The following is a 19,853-nucleotide window of genomic DNA, read 5'->3' on the forward strand; positions in this document are numbered from 1 at the left end:
TGACCCAGCAATTCCACTACTGTATATTTATCCAAAGAAATCTAGAACACTAATTCGAAAAGATATGTGCATCTTTATGTTCATTGCAGCATTATTTACAATAGCCAAGGTATGGAAGCAACCTAAGTGTCCATCAATAGACAACTAGATAAAGAAGATGTGGTACATATATAAAATGGAATATTACTCGACCATAAAAAAGAATGAAATCTTACCACTTGCAACAACATGGATAGATCTAGAGGCTATTATGTAAGTGAAATAAGTCAGACTGAGAAATACCATGTGATCTCATTTACATGAGTATGTGGAATCTAAAGAACAAGATAAATAAACAATAAAATGGACTCATAGATACAGATAAAGAACTGAGGGTTGCCAAAAGCGAGAGGGGTTGGAGCTGAGTGAAAAAGGTAAAGGAATTAAAAGGTACAAATTGGTAGTTACAAAATAGTCAGGGGAATATAAAGTACAACATTGGGAATATAGTCAATAATATTGTAAAAACCACATATAGTGCCCAGTGGGTATTAGACTAATCAGGGGGATCATTTGTAAATTATATAAATGTCTAATGACTATGCTGTACCCCTAAAACTAATATAAATTTTGAATGTCAAAAAAAAAACCCACAGCAAATGTGATTGAATTTAAATGAGCACAAATAAAACTAACCATTGGCTATCCAGTTTAAAAAAAAAAAGAATAGGATAGAAATGCTTAATAGAGTACAAATTGAAGACAAAAATTAAATGTAATATTTATTCGGTAGATTTTTACTGAACACCAAATATGTCAACAATAGACATTATTATGCAGACTGGATATATTTTAATTTGTATTATTACTATGCTGTTATTTACTTTATTTAAATCATTTTGTTAAATGTATCTAAACTTAAAAAAAAGAAACAACATGTTTAACTATGAGTCACATTAATGGATTTGGTTGCTAAGTTACCAAATAAAAAGCAAATAAATGTCAGTTTGCATAAGGCTAAAATATAAAAAAATAAAAATAAAAATTGTGCTTTTTTTAAGAAATCACACATTCTTACCTCTCCCGCTGCTTCCAATCTGCTGGCATCATCGGAAGTACTGGTCAGATTTCCAGGGTGAAGGAGAGAATCATCATCTTTGCAAGGACTGTTGACAGCTTCTAATTCATCAAAAAGAATATTGACATCCTTGGCCACTAGAACAAAAGTAAATACATTACAAGTGAGATTAAGGATTTGGGATCTTAAACGTTATATTGAAAAAGAATACATCTCCCTTTGGCTTCATGTTTTTTTCATTGTTTCAGTAACACCTTGAATGACAGGTATTTATTTCCTAAGAGAAAAGGATGTCAGATATACAACATGCCTGACCAAACAGTGTCTTTATTAGGTGAGATTAAGGACAACACGATGCAAAGTAAAGCACCTTCATAATATAAACATAATTTGCATTCCATGGTAACAGGAGGTGTTGTGCTTAGCTTTCCTTCACTTAATTGTTTAGCATAAGGTACTATCATTTATGACTTCTAAGAACTCATTCTCTGTGTTGGAGATGACCTATACTTTTTATTTTTTTTTTTCATTTAAGTGCCACACAACTTGTTAAGTAAACCCATACATGTGCCACTTGTGTGGTTCACTAAGAACTGTGATTTTACTCCTCCTTTGTTATTTAGGGCCTAATAAAGAAAACCAATGCAGCAATAAAGCATGCAGTCAGACTTTTTGTCTTTCTTCTCCTCTAATCATGAATTGAAATCATGAAGTGAGCCACTCAGGGCTCTCTCAAAAGACCGTTGATGCTAACATGTCAATACATAAAGCACTGTACATCAGAGTTCCAAATACAGAATACCATGTTCAAATTCACAGTGCCTTGCAGCATACCAGAAGGCCAAATTCAACACTAGTGGATGAGAAAATTTAATGCCAGGTACAGGTCCCGTCTTTATCAACTAGAATTATGGACGAACACTGAAGTTCACTTTTTCCTTTGATGCTTTATAAGGCTAAGTATGTTTAACCTCTCAGAAGCCAATACACAGAATAATTCACAGGAGATTGGGTTCTATTTACCCAAGCATATGAAAGACTACTCATTCTTTCATTCAAAAAATCTTTAGAGGCCTGCACACCATGTGTCACACACGGAGCGGTGTGATGGCTGTACCTTGGTGAATAAAAGTGCTATGTCTCCCTGCCCTTGTGGTAATAAGTAAACAAAACAAATAATCAAAGAAATGGAAAGTGAGGTGAGTGCTATAAAGAAAACAACAGTCTGGATATACAGAGACAGAAGATAACATATTTAGATGGGGCAACCAGGATCTTAAAGCTACATCCAAGTGTGTGATTTTAGGCAATTCATTTAACTTCAAGTGTTTCATGTGTAAAATAAAGCAGGCCTGGGAATAAAATGAACCTTTATTGCTTACTGTGATAAGCTGAATCATGGCTCCCAGAGGGGACCTACTTCCTGGAACATGTGAATACGTTAGCTTATATGGCAAAAGGGATTTTGTAGATGTAATTAAGTCAAAACTTGAAAATGGGGAGATTATTCAAGATCATCTGAGTGAGCCAATGTAATTACAAGGGAGGCAGGAGAGCCAGAATCAGAGAGAGACTGGAATATGCTAAGCTGCTGGCTTTGAAAAAGGAGGATAGGGCCACCAGAAAGGAGTGCGGGAGGCCTCTAGAAGATATAAAAGGCAAGAAAGTTGATTCTCCCTAGAACTCCAGAGGGACTCTTGCTAACACCTTGATGACTTCTGACTTCCAGAAGTGTAAGATAATAAATTGTGTTGCTTTACGTCACTCAATTTGTGGTAGTTTGTTACAGCAGCAAAAGAAAACTAATATACTTACTATAGGTTTTGAAACTCGGAGGCTACAAAGTAAAAACCTCATGGTCCTTTCATCCAACTAAGGTTTAGGAGCACCCACTGTGCGCCAGGCATTCAAGGATGGGTACTAATATTTTGGGGACAAAGCGCCGTATGTTTAGTGTTGTGGGAGGTGTCAAATTCAGACAACTTCCCGGACCACCCTATGTCAAGAAGCTCCACCTTATCCAATTATTCTCCATCTCCTCTTGCTGCTCACTAATCTTTCACAGCACTTATCGAGATCTGTATTGTTCATTGTGTTTCTCTGCTTACTTGTGTACTGGATATTTATTCTGTTAGAATATAAGTTCTCACCAGGCAGGAACCTTGTCTGTCTTGACTGGTGTACAGAGGTCCTAGCATGGAGGAAGCCCTTAACACATATCTGTTGAATGACAGAATGATGACCTCAAAGCAGTCACGGTACAATGACGTCTGAGAGCCTCCTTTTCTCCAACATTCTATGGCTCTAGGACCTTGCATACACATTTCTCCTAACTTGATTCTTATTCACAAGCCAGGAGCTCCACAGTGTCAAGTAGATACTGATTACATTTTCAAGTAGATAGTAATTAAATTGGCTAGATTTCAACAACTGGACAAAGTATTACATTAACAAAGTAAGAAGACCTGCTTACTATTCCAAATGCTACCACTTAGCTGTGTGAATCTGTGCACCCATTTCCTCACTGGTGAGACAGGTAGAGAAGGAAAGTTGTCTCTCAGGGTGGCTGAAAGGATTACATGAAATGAATTACATATTAGCAGGGTGGCTGACACACAGCAGATCTGCAAGCAATGTCAGTTTGTCAATTTTAGATTCAAGGACCTTAAGTTAGCAGTCTAGCCTTATTAATGCAAGAAGGCCGAGGAAGGCATTTATAAGTTGTAATTGTTGCTATGGAGGATGGATTGGCATGAGATGTGGGTTAAAGGGGGAAGCTAAAGAGGACATTGAAGTTCATGTCTAGGTAACTGGCTCAGATGAGAAGACAGACACTCCATGAGAACTGCCCCTGTGCTTTTGCCATGGACAGACAACCACCAGATCATCTTCTGCCTGGATCACCTTCTTGTGTTCTCAACTGGGACCAAACTGTAACCCTGGAGACCTCTGGCATTGTCTGGAGACATTTTTGATTTTCGGGGGCAGTGCTAATAGTATCTAGTGTGTAGAGGCCAGGGATGCTGCGAAACATCCTACAATGCGCAGAACAGCCTTTACAACACCGAGTTATCCAGCCCAAAATGTAAACAGTACGAAGGTTGAGAAATTCTGCTCTATATTAAACGTCCAACTATTTGATTCGAGAGGAACCAGGTAACGTGGGAAAAGGGAGAGAAGCCCTTTCTTCTCCTTACTTTTGCCCAGCAGAATTGCTGTCTGGGATTCCTGAATGCTCAAGAGAAATCAGTACGGGATGGCAATCTGATTTTCAGAGAATACGTTTTAGCTAGGAAGGCACCATTATCACCTGCCGGCCTCTCAAGATCTTTCACAGTGATTAGAAATGCTGAACTGTCAGGAATCCTCAGGAAGAAGACTGTCGAACATGGAAACTCTCCACAGACAGAAGAAATATGTACCCTTCATTAACATTTCACTATTGTTACTGATCTATGCGCTTTCACTATGAGGTAAATTTTATAAATGAAGTACAATACCCTTCGATGCACACTTACATCACGTGCTTTCTTTACTAGTTTCAGGTGTACAAAACAACATAATGATTAGACGTTTACACACCTCACAAAGTGATAGTCCGACCAAGTTTACTACCCATCAGACACCATCCATAGCTATCAAAATACCACTGACTATATTCCCTATGCTGTATTTTACAGTCCATGACTCTATATTTTCTTTTTTCTTTCTTTCTTTTTTTTTTAACATTTTTTATATTAGTTTCAGGTGCACAAAACAATGTAATAGTTAGACATTTATCATACATATTTTCTTTAAAGAGAAAATAATCACCAACTTCTGAAGTTAACCAATTTTTAAACATCTATTTATTCAACAAATATTTATCATGTGCCTACCATCGCCAGACACTATGCTGGGCTAGGAACTGGGGCTCAAGTTCTGAACACGACAGACATGGCCCCCGTCCTCATAGAGCTCACCTTTCAGCCGAGATGGGAGCGGGGCCTCTCTATGTGTGGGCATGAATATACTCTACATCCAAACAAGGTCACTTGTTAATGGATCCCATCACCTCTCATGTACGTTTTTTCTCAAGTGAAAATATGTTTGATAAGCATCTGCCTAAAACAATTCTGCTATTAATTTCGTAAATAAGAAAATAAGACAAAATGTTCTTAGAGGTCATTAAGAATGACCAGAGGCAATATTGTATCACAGTTACAAATCTGTGCTTTCTAATCCCCTCCCCTTTTCCCTCATCACCACTCCCCTCCCATCTAGCCTGACCACCGCACTGCACACCTGAAGCTGAAGCTGAATAATATTATATGCCAACTATAATTGAATATATATGTATATAGTCATGGCATATACAGTTCAGCATAGGGAATAGAGTCAATGGCATCGTAATAGATATGTATGGTGTCAGGGGGGCAGTAGGTTGGGGGAGGAGGGTTGCCACTTTGTGTGGGGGGGTGAAATGTCTGGCTATTGCATTGTTTTGTGCAACTGAAACTAATTTTGTTAAAAATGTAAATGTAAAAAAAAGAAAAGAAAAGAATGACCAGAGGGAGAAAGAATGCAGAAATTCCTGTGCAACCCAAATCATGGACCTGCACTGCATGCAGACTACGGAAGGGCTGTATGAACAGTACCAGGCAGCTACTATAAGATAGAGACCATGCATTTGGAAAAGCAAGAGAGATACCCAAATGATTTTCTTTTGCAAAAAAGCAGGCATTCAGCCTAAAAAGACCTGGGGGGAAAAACAGCAGGGGCTCACTTATAACAACTGAACAAAGGTCAAGAAACTACCAGCTACAGAGTCTGAGTAAATCACCAAACTCAGCACAGCAAAGAGATTTCTAAAGGATGGCTCCCTACACTATTGCAGAGAAGTCCGAGGGCCAGGAAACAGGCAGGTCCTGACATTCTTTATGTGATGAGAAGGCAAATCTACTGCATAGTACCGAATCTACTGACCAAATATTTGCATTCATTTCAATGATTCCTTCAGTGAACCTCATCATTCATTCTCCAGAGAAAGACCACGAATACACTGCAAGGGCTCAAACAAACAAACAAACAAACGAGCAAACAAATTCTCTTCTGCCATTTGTTCACTGAACCAATATTTAGTTTAGGTGCTCGAGACATTAACATAATCAAGACATAAGTTGGAAGCCTCCTACTTCCAGAGAAGAGCATAAAATCAAGGAATCAATGCTATAAAGGCAATGAAAGAAAAAAAGTAAGTACTTTTCAGAAATCGTCTAAAAGAGAATAAGGAACAAATACTAAGAAAATCAAATAGTTTGACTCACTGCTCTTTTCGTTAATTCTCTATTTTCCAAATGCAGCAGAACAACTCCACCTTAGTATTACAGGAAAGAAGCACTTTAATCTCAGTATTTTTCTGATGCAGAGAAAATAAAATGAAATTATAGGTCACTGAAGACATGAGAGAGCGGAGCAGCATAATCTCAGTATCTATATTTGTTCTCCAGAGTGCCAGTTCATTATACTATTTTTGTCCTGAGTTCTACATTATTACATCTGATACTCAGAATTCTGAAGGTATTGCACATTGACCTCAAAGCCTCATTAGAAAATGAAAAAAAAAAATAGGAGACCTTCAGGAATAATTTAGAATGCCAAAAAAAAAAAAAAAAAAATTCTTTACATCTCAATCTGAACACCTACCTGGCTGTTTTATAACAAGTTCACCTCTACGTCTTGGGTCCCTTTCACGTGAAAGCTCAAGCTCAAGGGAGCTCCAAAATTGACACAGGGGCTAGCAAATAGGAGGTACTCAGTGTTCATTTAAAAATAAATAAAAGTTATTTGTAAGAGTATATCAATTGTTATCTTTCCCTATTTTAATCATCTTAGCGAGATTATTTAAAAGAATCGGTTTCTCTCTTAGGCTCAGACGCTAAATTAGAAGGAAGTAAGAACAGACTACAGTTCACTGAAAGCCGACTGTGCGTTAAGAATTGTTAGGTCTGGTTTCTCCTTTCATCCTCAGAACACCTTATGGGACAGGTATTATAAGAAAGAAGCCAGGTCCAGAGATGCTAAGTATGGCCACACAGCTAGGAAGTGACAGAGATGAATTCTAACCCCATTCTGCCTCTCAAATCCATGCTGTTTCTAGCTGGCTTCTTTTCTGTTGCTGTTGTTTTTGTTGTTGTTGTTGGAAAGCATTCTATTGTTCTTAAATCACGTGAGGCTTTCAAGAACAGGAAATCATTTAACCACCAAACAATTATCTTGTCACAGTTCTAACATTTATCTGAATAGAGCTAGACTCTACATCTGTAGCACTACAGGTCTGACACTTTTTAAAATTTAACAAATGCATCAAATTAAATGCTTTTAAACATTCAGGGAAAGACACAGACTCGGCACAGCTTTGAGCACCTTAGGCTAGGATTTTAAAAACCAAACAGTACTTAGCATTTATAGGATACTACTAGCAAGCCCGGCACTCCCTAGATGTTCGTTACTCTTCAAATGAATCTGGTAACATCCCTAAGGCAGAGACTGCCTAGTTTACCAATAAGGGGGGAAAAAAAAAGGGAGGGCCTACTTTAGAACACTCAAAATAAATAAAGTACTTGGAAAGGACATAAATCCTTACTTAGCTGGTTTTATTCCTTTTCAATGGGCCAGTAGTTTTCAAAGTGTGTTCCCTGGAACCCCAGAATCCTTTTGGGAACTCCAGAGGCCATGGAGGCGGCAAAGGAAAAACTGAGTGGGCACAGCCCTACACCTTCTACCCCTCCCTATTCCAAACAGTTCAGTTATCTATTTTCAATATTGTGAGTATATATAAAAATGTATTTGGGGAAAAAACAGTGTATTATGGTAACTATTAAATGGTTATGTTAACATATCCCCAAAACACTGGGGTAAGAAAACTGCAGTCCTCAATGATACAGATTGGAGAGTAGGCACATTTTTTCCTGTCATGGAAAGTTTACTTGAAATACTTTGAGAGTCAAAGTATATCTTTGAAAAAAAAACAAACAAAAAAATGTCCTGAGATTTAAAAAATATATGTGGTCATTAAAAAAATTAATTCCATAGACATTTCCTGGCTCAGCAATGCTGTTTGTAAGACACAGCATCCATGATGGCATGGGGTGCCCAGAGGTGCTCTGCACTGGGGCCAACATCATTACCTTGTTCCTGGGACAGCATGTTTCTTAGGAAGACCTTCTCTGACTACTTAACACTCCATTCCAAAGAAAGGACAGACACCTCCGTTATTTCTGTTAGATTGGGGCAAAAGGAATTGTAGCTTAAAAGGTTAACAATTGCAAAAACCGCAACTACTTTTGTCCCAACCTAACATATAACAAGGCACATCCCGGGAATGATATGATATTTAGAGAACTGTGTACCTAATTCAAGCTTTGCTCCATAACCTTGGTTACCTTTTCGCAACCTGAAATGAAGTGAGTGGTGTTCTGTATGAAATGTCCTCAAAGTCCACTGACCATATAATTTTCCTTTCTCTGCAAGGAACATGAGCTTTGGGTTCAGACAAGCCTGGGTTCACATGCTAAACCTCCTACATACTAGCTATTAGACTGGGTTATTTGACTTCTTCAAGCTTTCATTTCTTTGTTTTAAGTGGAGATGATACAATTTGTCGTACAGAGGACAAGGTGGCAGCCAACACTTAGGACAGCACTTACCGTGTGACAAGCACGACACTAAATTTACACAGATTTACTGGAACTCTCTCTCTCTCACAAATGTGGAAATTAAGGCAAAGAGAATTTAACACTAAATAAAATATTAATAATATAGGTAGAAAGGTCAACTGCAGAGTGGCCAGATAAGATTACTAGTTTAATGTATGTCAGCCCCTCTGTCTCATCTTCTCCTTTGAAACAGCATGATCATACAGATTAAAAATAAAATTGGAAATCAGGGCTCAAGAAACTGGATTCAAGATGACTCACTTGATGTCCCTGAGAAATGACTCAGTGTCCCCAGCCACAGAAGCACAGAGTACCACCAAGGGAGGAACAGCTATTCTGATTATGTAGGCACATGTGCAAGCAAAAAGGTCAGACTATCGGATAACAACTATCCAATAATCCTCCAACCTTCGAGTTCTCATTTCAAACACTCTGCTCTTTGCTCTTTCCTTCATTTGAACCTAATGGACTATAACACAATAATGTCTGCTGGGTATGAACGCCATTCAAGAGTCCCACAGTCTAGATCTGCATATGCTGGGGAATCAAGAAAAGAAAAACTATTACCAGAGTGTAAGGGGGGAGGGGGGTGGTAGATGAAGGTAAAAGGGATCAAATATATGGTGATGGAATGAGAACTGACTCTGGGTGGTGAACACAAAATGTGATATATAGATGATGTATTACCTAATTGTACACTTGAAACCTATGCAGCAACTTTGCTAACTATTATTGCCCCAATAAACTTTAATTAAAAAAACAACAAACATGTCTTTACTAAGATATGCGAACAAAAATTACTATAAAAATAGTTTCATGAACATCTCGTTCATTATGATATGTTCATTCAGCTCTAAAAAAATTTAAGTTCATCTCCTGTACTTGCATACGGTAGAAGGCAACTTTTATCATTTACTAAAATTTTTTAAAATCCTTTCAACACTGTATAATCTATCATCTTTCAAATCAAATGAAGTAATTACATAATTTTATAACTTATCATGAAAAGTTATTTTCTCTCCAATGTCTATTAACTTGATTTTTATTCTCCTGGGGAATTTTTTTTCTCTTCTATTCATTAAACTAATCTGAAGGGATTGCCCAACCAGAACAAATAGCTGGTCCTTTTATATTCTTCATTAAAAATAGTTCTCTCAGAATAAGCCTCACCTTCTTCAATTTCAGAATCTCTCACCTCAGTGTGTATAAACCCAAAACTGAGCACATTCATGAAGGAATTAAATGAAGGGTAGGAGACCTGCCCCTCCCCATTTTAATCAGGTTTCCACTATTTATCATATTATCTTGGTATTTAACTTCTCCCAACCTAAGTTGTCCTACCTATGAAGTGGAGATATTAATTATCTCATAAGGTCAGGAGGGAAGTATAATGATACAAGGGGGATCACTATTATAAGAATGCTTAAAATTGTTCGTTAAAAAATTCATACGAAATTCAATGTCACAAAATTAAACACGGCAAAAATACTGCAGTGGTTCTTTATGCAATGCTCTTCAGATTCAACCCTTCAAATTCAACATTACATAATACTATTCGATATTAAAAGAGGAGCATCATTATCTAGAATTAGAGCTCTGGTAACAAAACACAAATGTAAATGGTTTAGTATGTGATACTGTGCTACCACCCATCCTTAATGCTTAATCTGTAACTTGAGTAAATGTACTGATTATGATAAAAGTCTTAGTGAAAACTAGAAAACACAAATACAGCAGTATAAAAAGAGTAAACCTTGATTAATCAAAATGCTTAGAAGAGGGGTTCACTTGTAGGTCACAGCCCATCATTGATGATTCCAAATACCCGTTTTTGGAGAATATATTCCTGATTTCGGCTTATTTATCAACACTTACTTCCTACTATTTACATTTGAGCAAAGGAAAAGTATTCTGATTTTGCAAAGATTTTTCTTTCATTATGATCAATCAAGTAATCTAAAAAATTATAATACCTACTAATTTAGTAAATATTATCGCATATTAAATTTACAGAATTTATAATTTCATTACAGTTTTCCATCAGGTTTCTTCAAAGACCCCAAAATTATGTGGTTCAGTTTCACAAATTAAACCCACATCTCACTAACCATCTGTTCTGGTCTCAAAATTATTTTAACCAGTATCTCTTTTTAAGACATAATTATATTTTTTTAAAGCTTGGCATCCAAGATTTCTAGTTTTGGTACCCCTCCCAATTATTATAATAGTTTCTCCTTTCACGGTGAATTTAAAATTTGAGCGAAACTTACTTTCTTGTATTGCATTAAGAATCTCTGAAAAGTCCACATCACTCTTTGGGCCGTCAGGTAGTATTTGCATATCCAGCTGGTAGCCTTGCAAATCCACACCTCCTTCTAGAGAAATGAAAGATATTTATGGAGTTTGCGCTGGTTATCAGAGAGCCCAGCATTAGGGTCCCAAGGAGAAGCAACGTTAAAATCTAAAATGAATAGCCAGCTGGTTTCCCTCTTGGACAAATGAGTCTTTAAAAAAAGAAAAATATTATCAGCCATTTGCTTCTTATGAGACCTAAAAGGTTTAACTGCATTTCCAATGCAAATATAAAGCAACTGCTTTATTGCAATACCATATTCTTTATCGTATTTACTGATGATTTCCTAAGTGAAGAATATAACATGATAGCCTGCACCTAAGAATGTTTAAAATTATTTTCAGCTTCTACATGGCTAATAAGCGAAATTCAACACAAACACTTTATGATATCTTCTTTAAAACAACAATTCATTTGTAGAAAAGGATTTAATATTCCTGATATCACAGGAAAAAGAAACGGCATCACTTTTTCCCCTCATAGCTGACTTTCCTTCTATATCACGCATTTTTTCAATGATATCAGAATACTGTCATTTTTTCTATAAAGTAACTAAGCTTTTTGTACTAGTTTTGTCTGATGTATTTTGGTGTATTCTAAAGAAAGAGGATTTTTATGCGCTCCACCCACCTATATTTAAGGAAGTCAAAGAAATCAAGACATCAAAAAGCAACATTATCGTAAACAATAATAAACCTCTGAATACTTCTTAAAGTACCAATAAGAACATCTCCAATCCAGGAGTCTGGAAGGGCTAAAAGCCAGTGCTAAAATAAACAAATAGCCTGATGAATACATTGAGGCACGCCCTAACTTCCAATATTTTTGTAGAAATAATTGTTTTATAAGCCCAGGGATTATTCTGAGCCTTGAATAAAATTTCATTTCTGTCCCTAAAACTCAAGAGGAGTAAGCCACAGTCACTACCACACAGGGACACACATCCTAGGAGAGAAATGAACACAAGTAACTTAATATAATAGAAAGTGAGCTTGAAGAGGGCAGGGACTTTTGTCTGCATGTTATAACCCGGCACTCAGAACAGTGCCAGCACACAGCAGGAGCTCAACAAATGTAGAGTGAACAAATGAATGAGGTTACACAGTAATTATGAAACAAAGGCAGTAGGGCTACTAGTAAAGCTAAAGGCTTAAATTCTGGAGTCAAACCAGCTTTGAAATTCTTATGAGGTAACACTGAATCTCAATAAATCTTAGTTTCCTCATCTATAAAATAGGGGTGATAGTAAGTCTCACAGAGTAGCCATGAGGACTACATGAGATAATGCATGAAAAGCTCTTAGCTGTCACACAGTCAACACTCAGTAAATGGAAGCCATTATTATTACCATCCATAATCGCTGATTAGAACAAGACTGGCATTTGTATAAAAACTATCTAGCCTTTGAATAATGAGAAGAAAGCGATAAGTCAGTTCTTTGGGACTCTCAGGTACTGTAGACACAGCAGTGAACTTTTTAAATGCATGCATCCAGTTGCCCCATTGCAGAGTCTGAAGTTTTCTGTGAGACTAAGCTTCTCAATGGGACAGAACAAAGATGCTTCCTGCTGGCCCCAAATTAAAATGGGTTATTTGCTTTCTTCCCCATGGCAGGCTACTTTGAATGGGTAGGGAAAAGTTCTGATGCTTTTCAAACTCTACTAAGGCTAGTCACCTTTGTTCTACTCAATAACCAAAGATCTCACTAATGACAATGAAAAAATAAAATAAAATAAACCACAAGAATATTCCATACCACCCATAGGCCAGAACTGTGCTATGTACTCTATTATCTTAGTCTTTCATCTTGAAAAGGAAGTGCAGTAAGTAGTAATTTGCCCAAAGTCACGCAGCTACTAAGTTGTAAAAATATAATACCAATTCATGCTCTTAACTCGTCTTTAATACCACCCACATCCTAGCAGTCATAAATACAGGCTGTTAGAAATGAGAGAACTGGGTTTACCAAAGACCTATGTCCTAGTACTTTAGACCAAGACAAAAGCCATTACATGACCTAAAAAGTAAATGACTTCCTAAATAGACTAATAAACAGAAGCCTAATTTATTTACTTTTTATTTGTCATAGTCAGTGGTTCATAAATTCATGTACTAGTTATGATTACTAAATAACTACAATTTTAATAAAATTCCACAAATTTTTAATAAATTTCTTCTGTTAGAGGACATTATAAGAGCATAAGAAGTTTCCAAAGAAGCCACATACCACATAAGGAGGCATTCAGGTCATTAAAGTCTGTTTTTAAAGGATATTTAATGATATGGGACATGCTTAAGATATAATGAAAAAGTGAGGAAAACAGATATTAGGAAACATAAATATATAGCTATGTCTCAAGTATATTAAAAACACACACCCCTTTTAAATGATTATTAAAAAAAAGACAAATATTCAAATGGATACAAAAGTTATCTCTCAGCTGTGAAATTATGGGTATATTTTTGTTTTATTCTTTATCTTTTCTTTGTTTTTCACAATAACCATAAAATATTTTTATAATTTCAAAGTCATTTAAAAATTCAGATTCTGGCAGTGGAGAATATTAAGTATTTAGAGTTGAGAATTCAAGACAGAGACTACAGATGTTAAACCATTAAGGAACTAATTTAATATAAGATTTTCTACATTAATGTAATTCTTAAAATGCATAATTCCAGGTCCAAATTGCAGCTCCAAATTGCAGAATGCAATGTTCTCTTCATGATAAACATTCAGATTACATTTAGAATCCCTTAAATAGAAGTTATTTTTCTTCCTCTGCTCTAGAAGAAATATAAAATACACTTTCATAAAGTATAATATAATGGCCTGGAATTTCTGGCAGTAAGTCATTCATTAAAGTCTAACATGACAAAGTAGGAGCTCGTGTAAAACAAGGACATTTGTAAACTTTTCTAAATGGAAAGTAACCTCTGTGTAAGGACGTTCTCAAATGAATCTTTCAACGTGACAATCTTCACCTTTAGCACTTACTGCCCAAATGAAAAAGACTAAATGATTTCAATATACAAAAGGTTGTATGTTTACTTTGGACTTTTGATGATTATTTATTAATAGTTTTGATGTGATTTCTAAAACAGAGAATTGGAGTTCTTTCTATAGTCACGGATGTTTCTTCTTTGAGTCAAAACACAAAACTCTGAAAAACTAGGCCAGACGGTGAATATGTCATGTTTTCAAACTGAAGAATCTTTAAAATAAAATATAACTCCACTCGGCCTCAGTAATTGATATGAAACTAAGCACAATCCCAAGGAAACTAAACACATAAGTCACATTAAACAGGGAAGCTAAAAGATCCCTAATGAGGTCGAGAACATACTGAACAATTTTTAAGAATCAGTAATAGTTACAAAATTCATGTGACCCCCAAATTTCCCTTTAGCTTTTCTCCCACTTGACTGACAGGGATGGTTAGACTCAAATCTTAATTGTGATTCTATGGTACGAGTAAAGTTGAAAGTAGTTTCAATAAAAAGTAACCTTGATAACAGCATTTACATTTAATAAAAGTTCTTCAGCTGAGCAAACAACATTTTACAAACTCATTTTAGATTTGTGTCTAGCTTACGTGGATTTTAGCTAAATGCTTATGTACAAAAGGAACCAAAGAAGCAAGCTCCAAACATGAGTTTCTTGGTTGGCAAATATGTCAGTGTCTCTCCCATCCCATCTCTGTCTATAGAAATCCTTTTCTACTTTTAAGGCCCATCCTAAATGCTCTGCTTGATCTTAAGAAGTAAATACCATTATCCACCCACCGACCCCGTATAGCTATCTGTAGTTTATCTTTTCTATGGTCCATATTTTCCATCAAAAATAAGGTAGGTTTTTTTGTTGTTGTTGAGTTGTGAAAATAGAATAAAATAAGATAGGTAAAGTACCTAGCACAGTGTGGAGTAGACAGCGACAAAATGTGAGTTCCTATTCCTTCCCATCTAGATCTCTTCGTGATCTCCAGCACCCTCAACTAGACTGTAATGTGATGGAGGCCTGCGACCAAACTGCATCCACCGTTTTAGCTCCTACAGAACCTAAAACAAGGCCTTGAAAAACATTAGTTGCTCAGTTAATGCTCTCATATTGCATTTTCACATAATTAGTTACAGTAATGGATACAGACTAAGAAAATGTCCCAATCTTCCTTCATACTCCACCATTTTTAGGCATCTTGATAGGTTATCTGTAGGCGACCACAAAAGACACATTTGAGGTCATACATTTGCTCTTTTTGTAAAAATCTTTTTAAATACGTAACTTTGCTAACAATTGTCATCCCAATAAATTTTAATTAAAAAAAAAACAGAGAAAAGAAAAAAAAATTTGTCAAATAATAAACAAAATCTTAAAGTACCAAACGACTTACAATGAAAATCAACAGTTGCCAAACCCCACCCCTTTCTCAACCCCAGTCCCAGTCCCCCAGTACAACCCCTTTTAAGAGTTTGTGTTTTTACTTCTTTTGGATACCTTGTGTGTGTAATTCTGCTGTTTCTTGATCAATTTTACACATTATTGTTTTCTGCTATGCTACAAGACGATGTAACTTATATTACTATTGCTTTCCCTTGCCCTCCACCTACCCATCAAATCACTATTCTTAGTTATTCCATTATATTGCCTCAGTTTAATAACTTTAAATAAATTACTTAAAATTCAATTTCTTGTTCAAGCAAATATAGACAGTTCTTATATTTGCAAATTAATACAAAGTGGTATAAAATGCAGATTTGGACACTACACTGACCTGGATTTGAATTCTATTTGTATATGACCCTGATTCTTTAAATAAGCCTCATTTTTCTCATTTATAAAATGAAAAAAAAAATTTTTGTGGCTCTATTAAAAATTAGACAATTATTTACATACATGTAAATAACTTGGCTCACAGTGTTAGATCATCATGACCCACTAAAAATTTTATGTGACATATTCCTTCTCTGCATAATGAGGGCCAATTCCAGGTCTAGGGCCTAGACTAAATCAAAACAATTCAGTAAAAAACACCCTGTAATTTGTACCTGGAATAGTTAGTCCATATTTAAATAGAAGGAAAGTGTGACAAATCAAATTTTACCTTCCCCATGAAACACAAAAGATGGAGGACTCTGTAAAGTAGGCTTAAGGGGACAAATAGTATTTTCCATGATTTCTTCATAATAAACAATGCTAGAACTGAGCTTCTGTCTATATCCTATTTATCTCCTGCAAATAAAAATCGGTAGCTCCTGTCCTGAGAGGTATATTTAATGTCAATCCCCCAAAGCAGCATTTTTTTACAGAATAGGAAACAGTGATATTTCAAAACTCAATATAAATATCTAAAATAAATCCTCACATGTAATATTTTTAGACTTAGTGGGTTGGAAAGACACCATTTTTGAAATTGGAAGTTTGTTTTCAATTCCCAGTATGGAATTTAGTGTGTTTCTATGACAGTGTTAAGGTGGAAAACAGTAGTAAGAAGGGAGGGAGGTATATTCTGTCTTCTTTACAGACTTTCCCCGCATCAGCCAGTGTCCAGGATAAATCTGTTAAGAAAAATGAAACTATATTCCGTTCTTCTGGAGGATCTGAAATTGAAAACCCTAGATTTATAGGTAGGATATTCCCCTAGTTCTGGAAAAACTTTCCATCTCTCTTTCTTTACCTCATTTAAAGGGGTTACCAAAATCTATTTAGGGTTCCATACGCTAAAAAGACGTCACAATAGAGGATGCTTCATAAATGCTATTGTAAGAAGACACGCCAATCACACTCTTTTATATTAGCGTTGTGTAACAATAAATGTAGTGATATGGCATGATCATTCTTCTATAGAAGAAAGCTCAGCTTTGTAACAGTAGGAATAAACAGATGGGTTCACCCACACTAGACACTACAAAAGCTAAAGATCTTCCAAATTAACACTGAGTAGTTCTAAAGACCCAATTCTGGACTGGGCCCTGACTGGACAACCACATTTGGCTAATAGCGGGTGGATGTTCCTCAGGTCTAAAACGGAAATAGTAATCCCCCTGCAGTAATGGCTGACCTTCAACAAAATTGCTTCCATGTTTCCCAGGATTGGCCAGACAGTCAGCTCCTGAATGATACTGCCTCCCTGCACTTAGAGTTCCAAGGAGAGCCTGGCGGTCTGAGCTGCAAAGCAACAAATGGCAGGAAGTATTTGTATGTTATCTAAACAGGGCTCTGTGGGGGTCTTCCAATCTCCCCACCACACTGAGCTCTGTGGCTATGATGACAGGGACTCTTGCAGGGAAAGGACGAGAGAAACTCAGGAGGGGTTACAGAATAGAAACTCTGAGACAGACTTTCAGCAACACTAAAACGTTTACGCTCTTAACTTGCATGATAAATCTGGGTGTACAGAGGGCGTGGGCTGGAGGAAGGGGTGTGCTTAGAAGACAACAAGCCTCATGAGAGCTTGTATGTCAGCCTCTAACCTCACTCAGGGAATTAAGCATAACAGAAGTTACCATTACCTGACTACCATTGTTAAGGGCTTAGGTTACGCTTAGGTCTTAGGCCACTAGTTACCGTTGCATGATCTTTTATTACTATTAGCAGTAGTAGTAGTAGTTTCAGGTGTACAAAACAACACAGTGATTAGACATTTATACACTTCACAAAGTTATAACCCCAATAAGTCTATTATTACCCATCTGACACTGTACACAGTTATCATATTATTGACTATATTCCCTATGCTGTACTTTGTATCCTCGTGAGCATTTTTTTGTTATAGTTGATATTCAGTATTATTTTATATTAGTTTCAGGTATACAGTATATTGGTTGGACATTTATATAATTTATGAAGTGTTCTCCCTGATAAGTCTAGTACCTATCTGACACTACATATAGTTTTTACAATATTATTGGCTATATTCCCCATACTGTACTTTACATCCCCATTACTATTTTGTATATAGTTGTATGATCTTAAGTGAAATAGTTACATAAATCTCTCCAAGCTCCTTAAATATAAAATCATTTCAAATAGCCTCAGGCAGGAGATGCAGTTTTAAATTCCACAAAACACTTCCCAGAAATGAATCATTTGGTTTTCTTTGGGGCTGCCTTTCGTATGGCTTTCCTTCACACTTTGTATGTTTGAATGGTTGTGAAAACATTCTTCAGAAAAGTGTCTCTAAATGCATCATATAGGTCAAAATACCGGGGGTGCCAAAAGAATGTATACACCTGACTGGTAGTATCGATATATAGTGAGTATTACAACTTTAATACAGTTTTTTCCTTTCTTAAAATGTGTATACATTTTTTTGGCACCCTCTGCCTCCTCTGTATATGCATATGTCCCTCAGCAAAGGGAAAAGAAAATGCAAATATCAAAGGGAAGAATCTGTATGTATTTTTAGACAACACAATTTTGTTACTTAGTAAATGATAGCATGGGGCACTGATACCAAGGCCCACATTTGCCAAGGCTCAAAATAGCTTGTTTTCCTAAGCACCCCCGATGTGATGTGATGTGAGTTACTAAACTCACATCACACTTCCAAAAAAAAAAACCACTTAAGAGGAAGTGATTCAAATGAAGGATTATTAGTGTTATTTCTAAAGCCCAGTACTAACTATTCTGAAAGACATCACAATGACCTTCAACGCAATGAGAAATAAAACAGAAGTCCTAGGAGCTCTTATCGTTTTCTTCCATATAATTTCAAAGCCATGTGGAAGATCTTATCTTCCAGCCATACCAAAAATCCATTCCACAAATAGGAAAACAAATACGTCATTTCATCTATGCTTCAGATCTCCTCAAGAAGAGCAGCGAGCTTGCTTAGGCTCAGTCAAGAACATTCAGCCACAATTCTCAAAAACGAAATGTCTGTTTCCAGATAAAGTGATGAGAAAACACCAAAATTTCACACTCGACTAATTCTTACCTTCAAGAAAAATAAAATTGACACAGTGGAAAAAAATAAAAAACACCATAAGAAATTAAAGACATAGGTTTTAGTTAGGGTCTATCAATCACTGATTGTTTACTTTGGGGCAAGGAATTTTATTTCCTGAGTCACAGCAAAATACAGGTAATTCCATCTCACAGACTTCTGTGAGAACTAAATGTGATGTAGAAGAAATATTTGGGAAAGCCCTTTGGAAATAATGGAGGATCATCCAACATAAGGGGGTGGTACCGTGATTCTTACTGTTGTAAAGATTAGTCCCACATTTACTTTCTCCTTTTTTTTTTCCCCTAAAGAATGAGTCGAATCTTGATTCTCACCTTGGCAGAACTAGAGACAAGTCAGCTAAGAGGTAAGTCTTCCTTGACTACCTTTCATTTGTAAATCTCTCTCACTCTCCCTACAGCCTCTGGTACTGCTGTTTCAGGGCTGAAACAGAACACGAAAGGCACTTGCTGAGTTCAGTCTGTTCCCTAATTTGAGACCAGACCTTAACAGGAGGGCTAGAAAGCAATCTTTGAAACTCATGGAAACAGAAACGAGGTTTATAATGTTGGAGCTAGATAAAGAGAGGATGAAAAAACAAAGGTCTAATGCAAAGTAGAATAAAAGAAGGTGCCATGAAGTGGAGCATCCTTTACATAGAAAGAAATAATAACACATTAAGGTGACTTTGTATGTTGTCAATGGAAGCCTAATGGCCCCTTCTTCAGTATGGTCTTCTTATGCTAAGGCTTGAACTATTACAGAGCTTTTAATTTAAATTTTCCAAAGCTTTGTTTACTAAC

At 36.3% G+C, this 19,853-nt stretch overlaps 1 protein-coding gene across 4 annotated transcripts in view; it reads right to left on the minus strand.

Annotated features, from left to right (window-relative positions):
• Window positions 1-19,853, minus strand: part of ANO4 (anoctamin 4) — a 301,071-nt gene that overhangs the window by 171,928 nt on the left and 109,290 nt on the right. The window contains exons 3-4 of one of the 4 annotated variants that reach the window (XM_033116152.1): window positions 11,025-11,129; window positions 1,058-1,194 (exon numbers count right to left, since the gene is read on the minus strand). In XM_033116152.1, the coding sequence (XP_032972043.1) occupies window positions 1,058-1,194; window positions 11,025-11,129 (242 nt within the window). Of the gene's footprint in view, window positions 1-1,057; window positions 1,195-5,019; window positions 5,157-6,363; window positions 6,533-11,024; window positions 11,130-19,853 lie in introns of those variants that run through there. The other 3 variants (XM_033116155.1, XM_033116153.1, XM_033116154.1) reach the window with 3 other exon arrangements.

This window comes from Rhinolophus ferrumequinum, chromosome 10 (assembly GCF_004115265.2).
Source record: "Rhinolophus ferrumequinum isolate MPI-CBG mRhiFer1 chromosome 10, mRhiFer1_v1.p, whole genome shotgun sequence".
Taxonomy (NCBI): Eukaryota; Metazoa; Chordata; class Mammalia; order Chiroptera; family Rhinolophidae; genus Rhinolophus; species Rhinolophus ferrumequinum.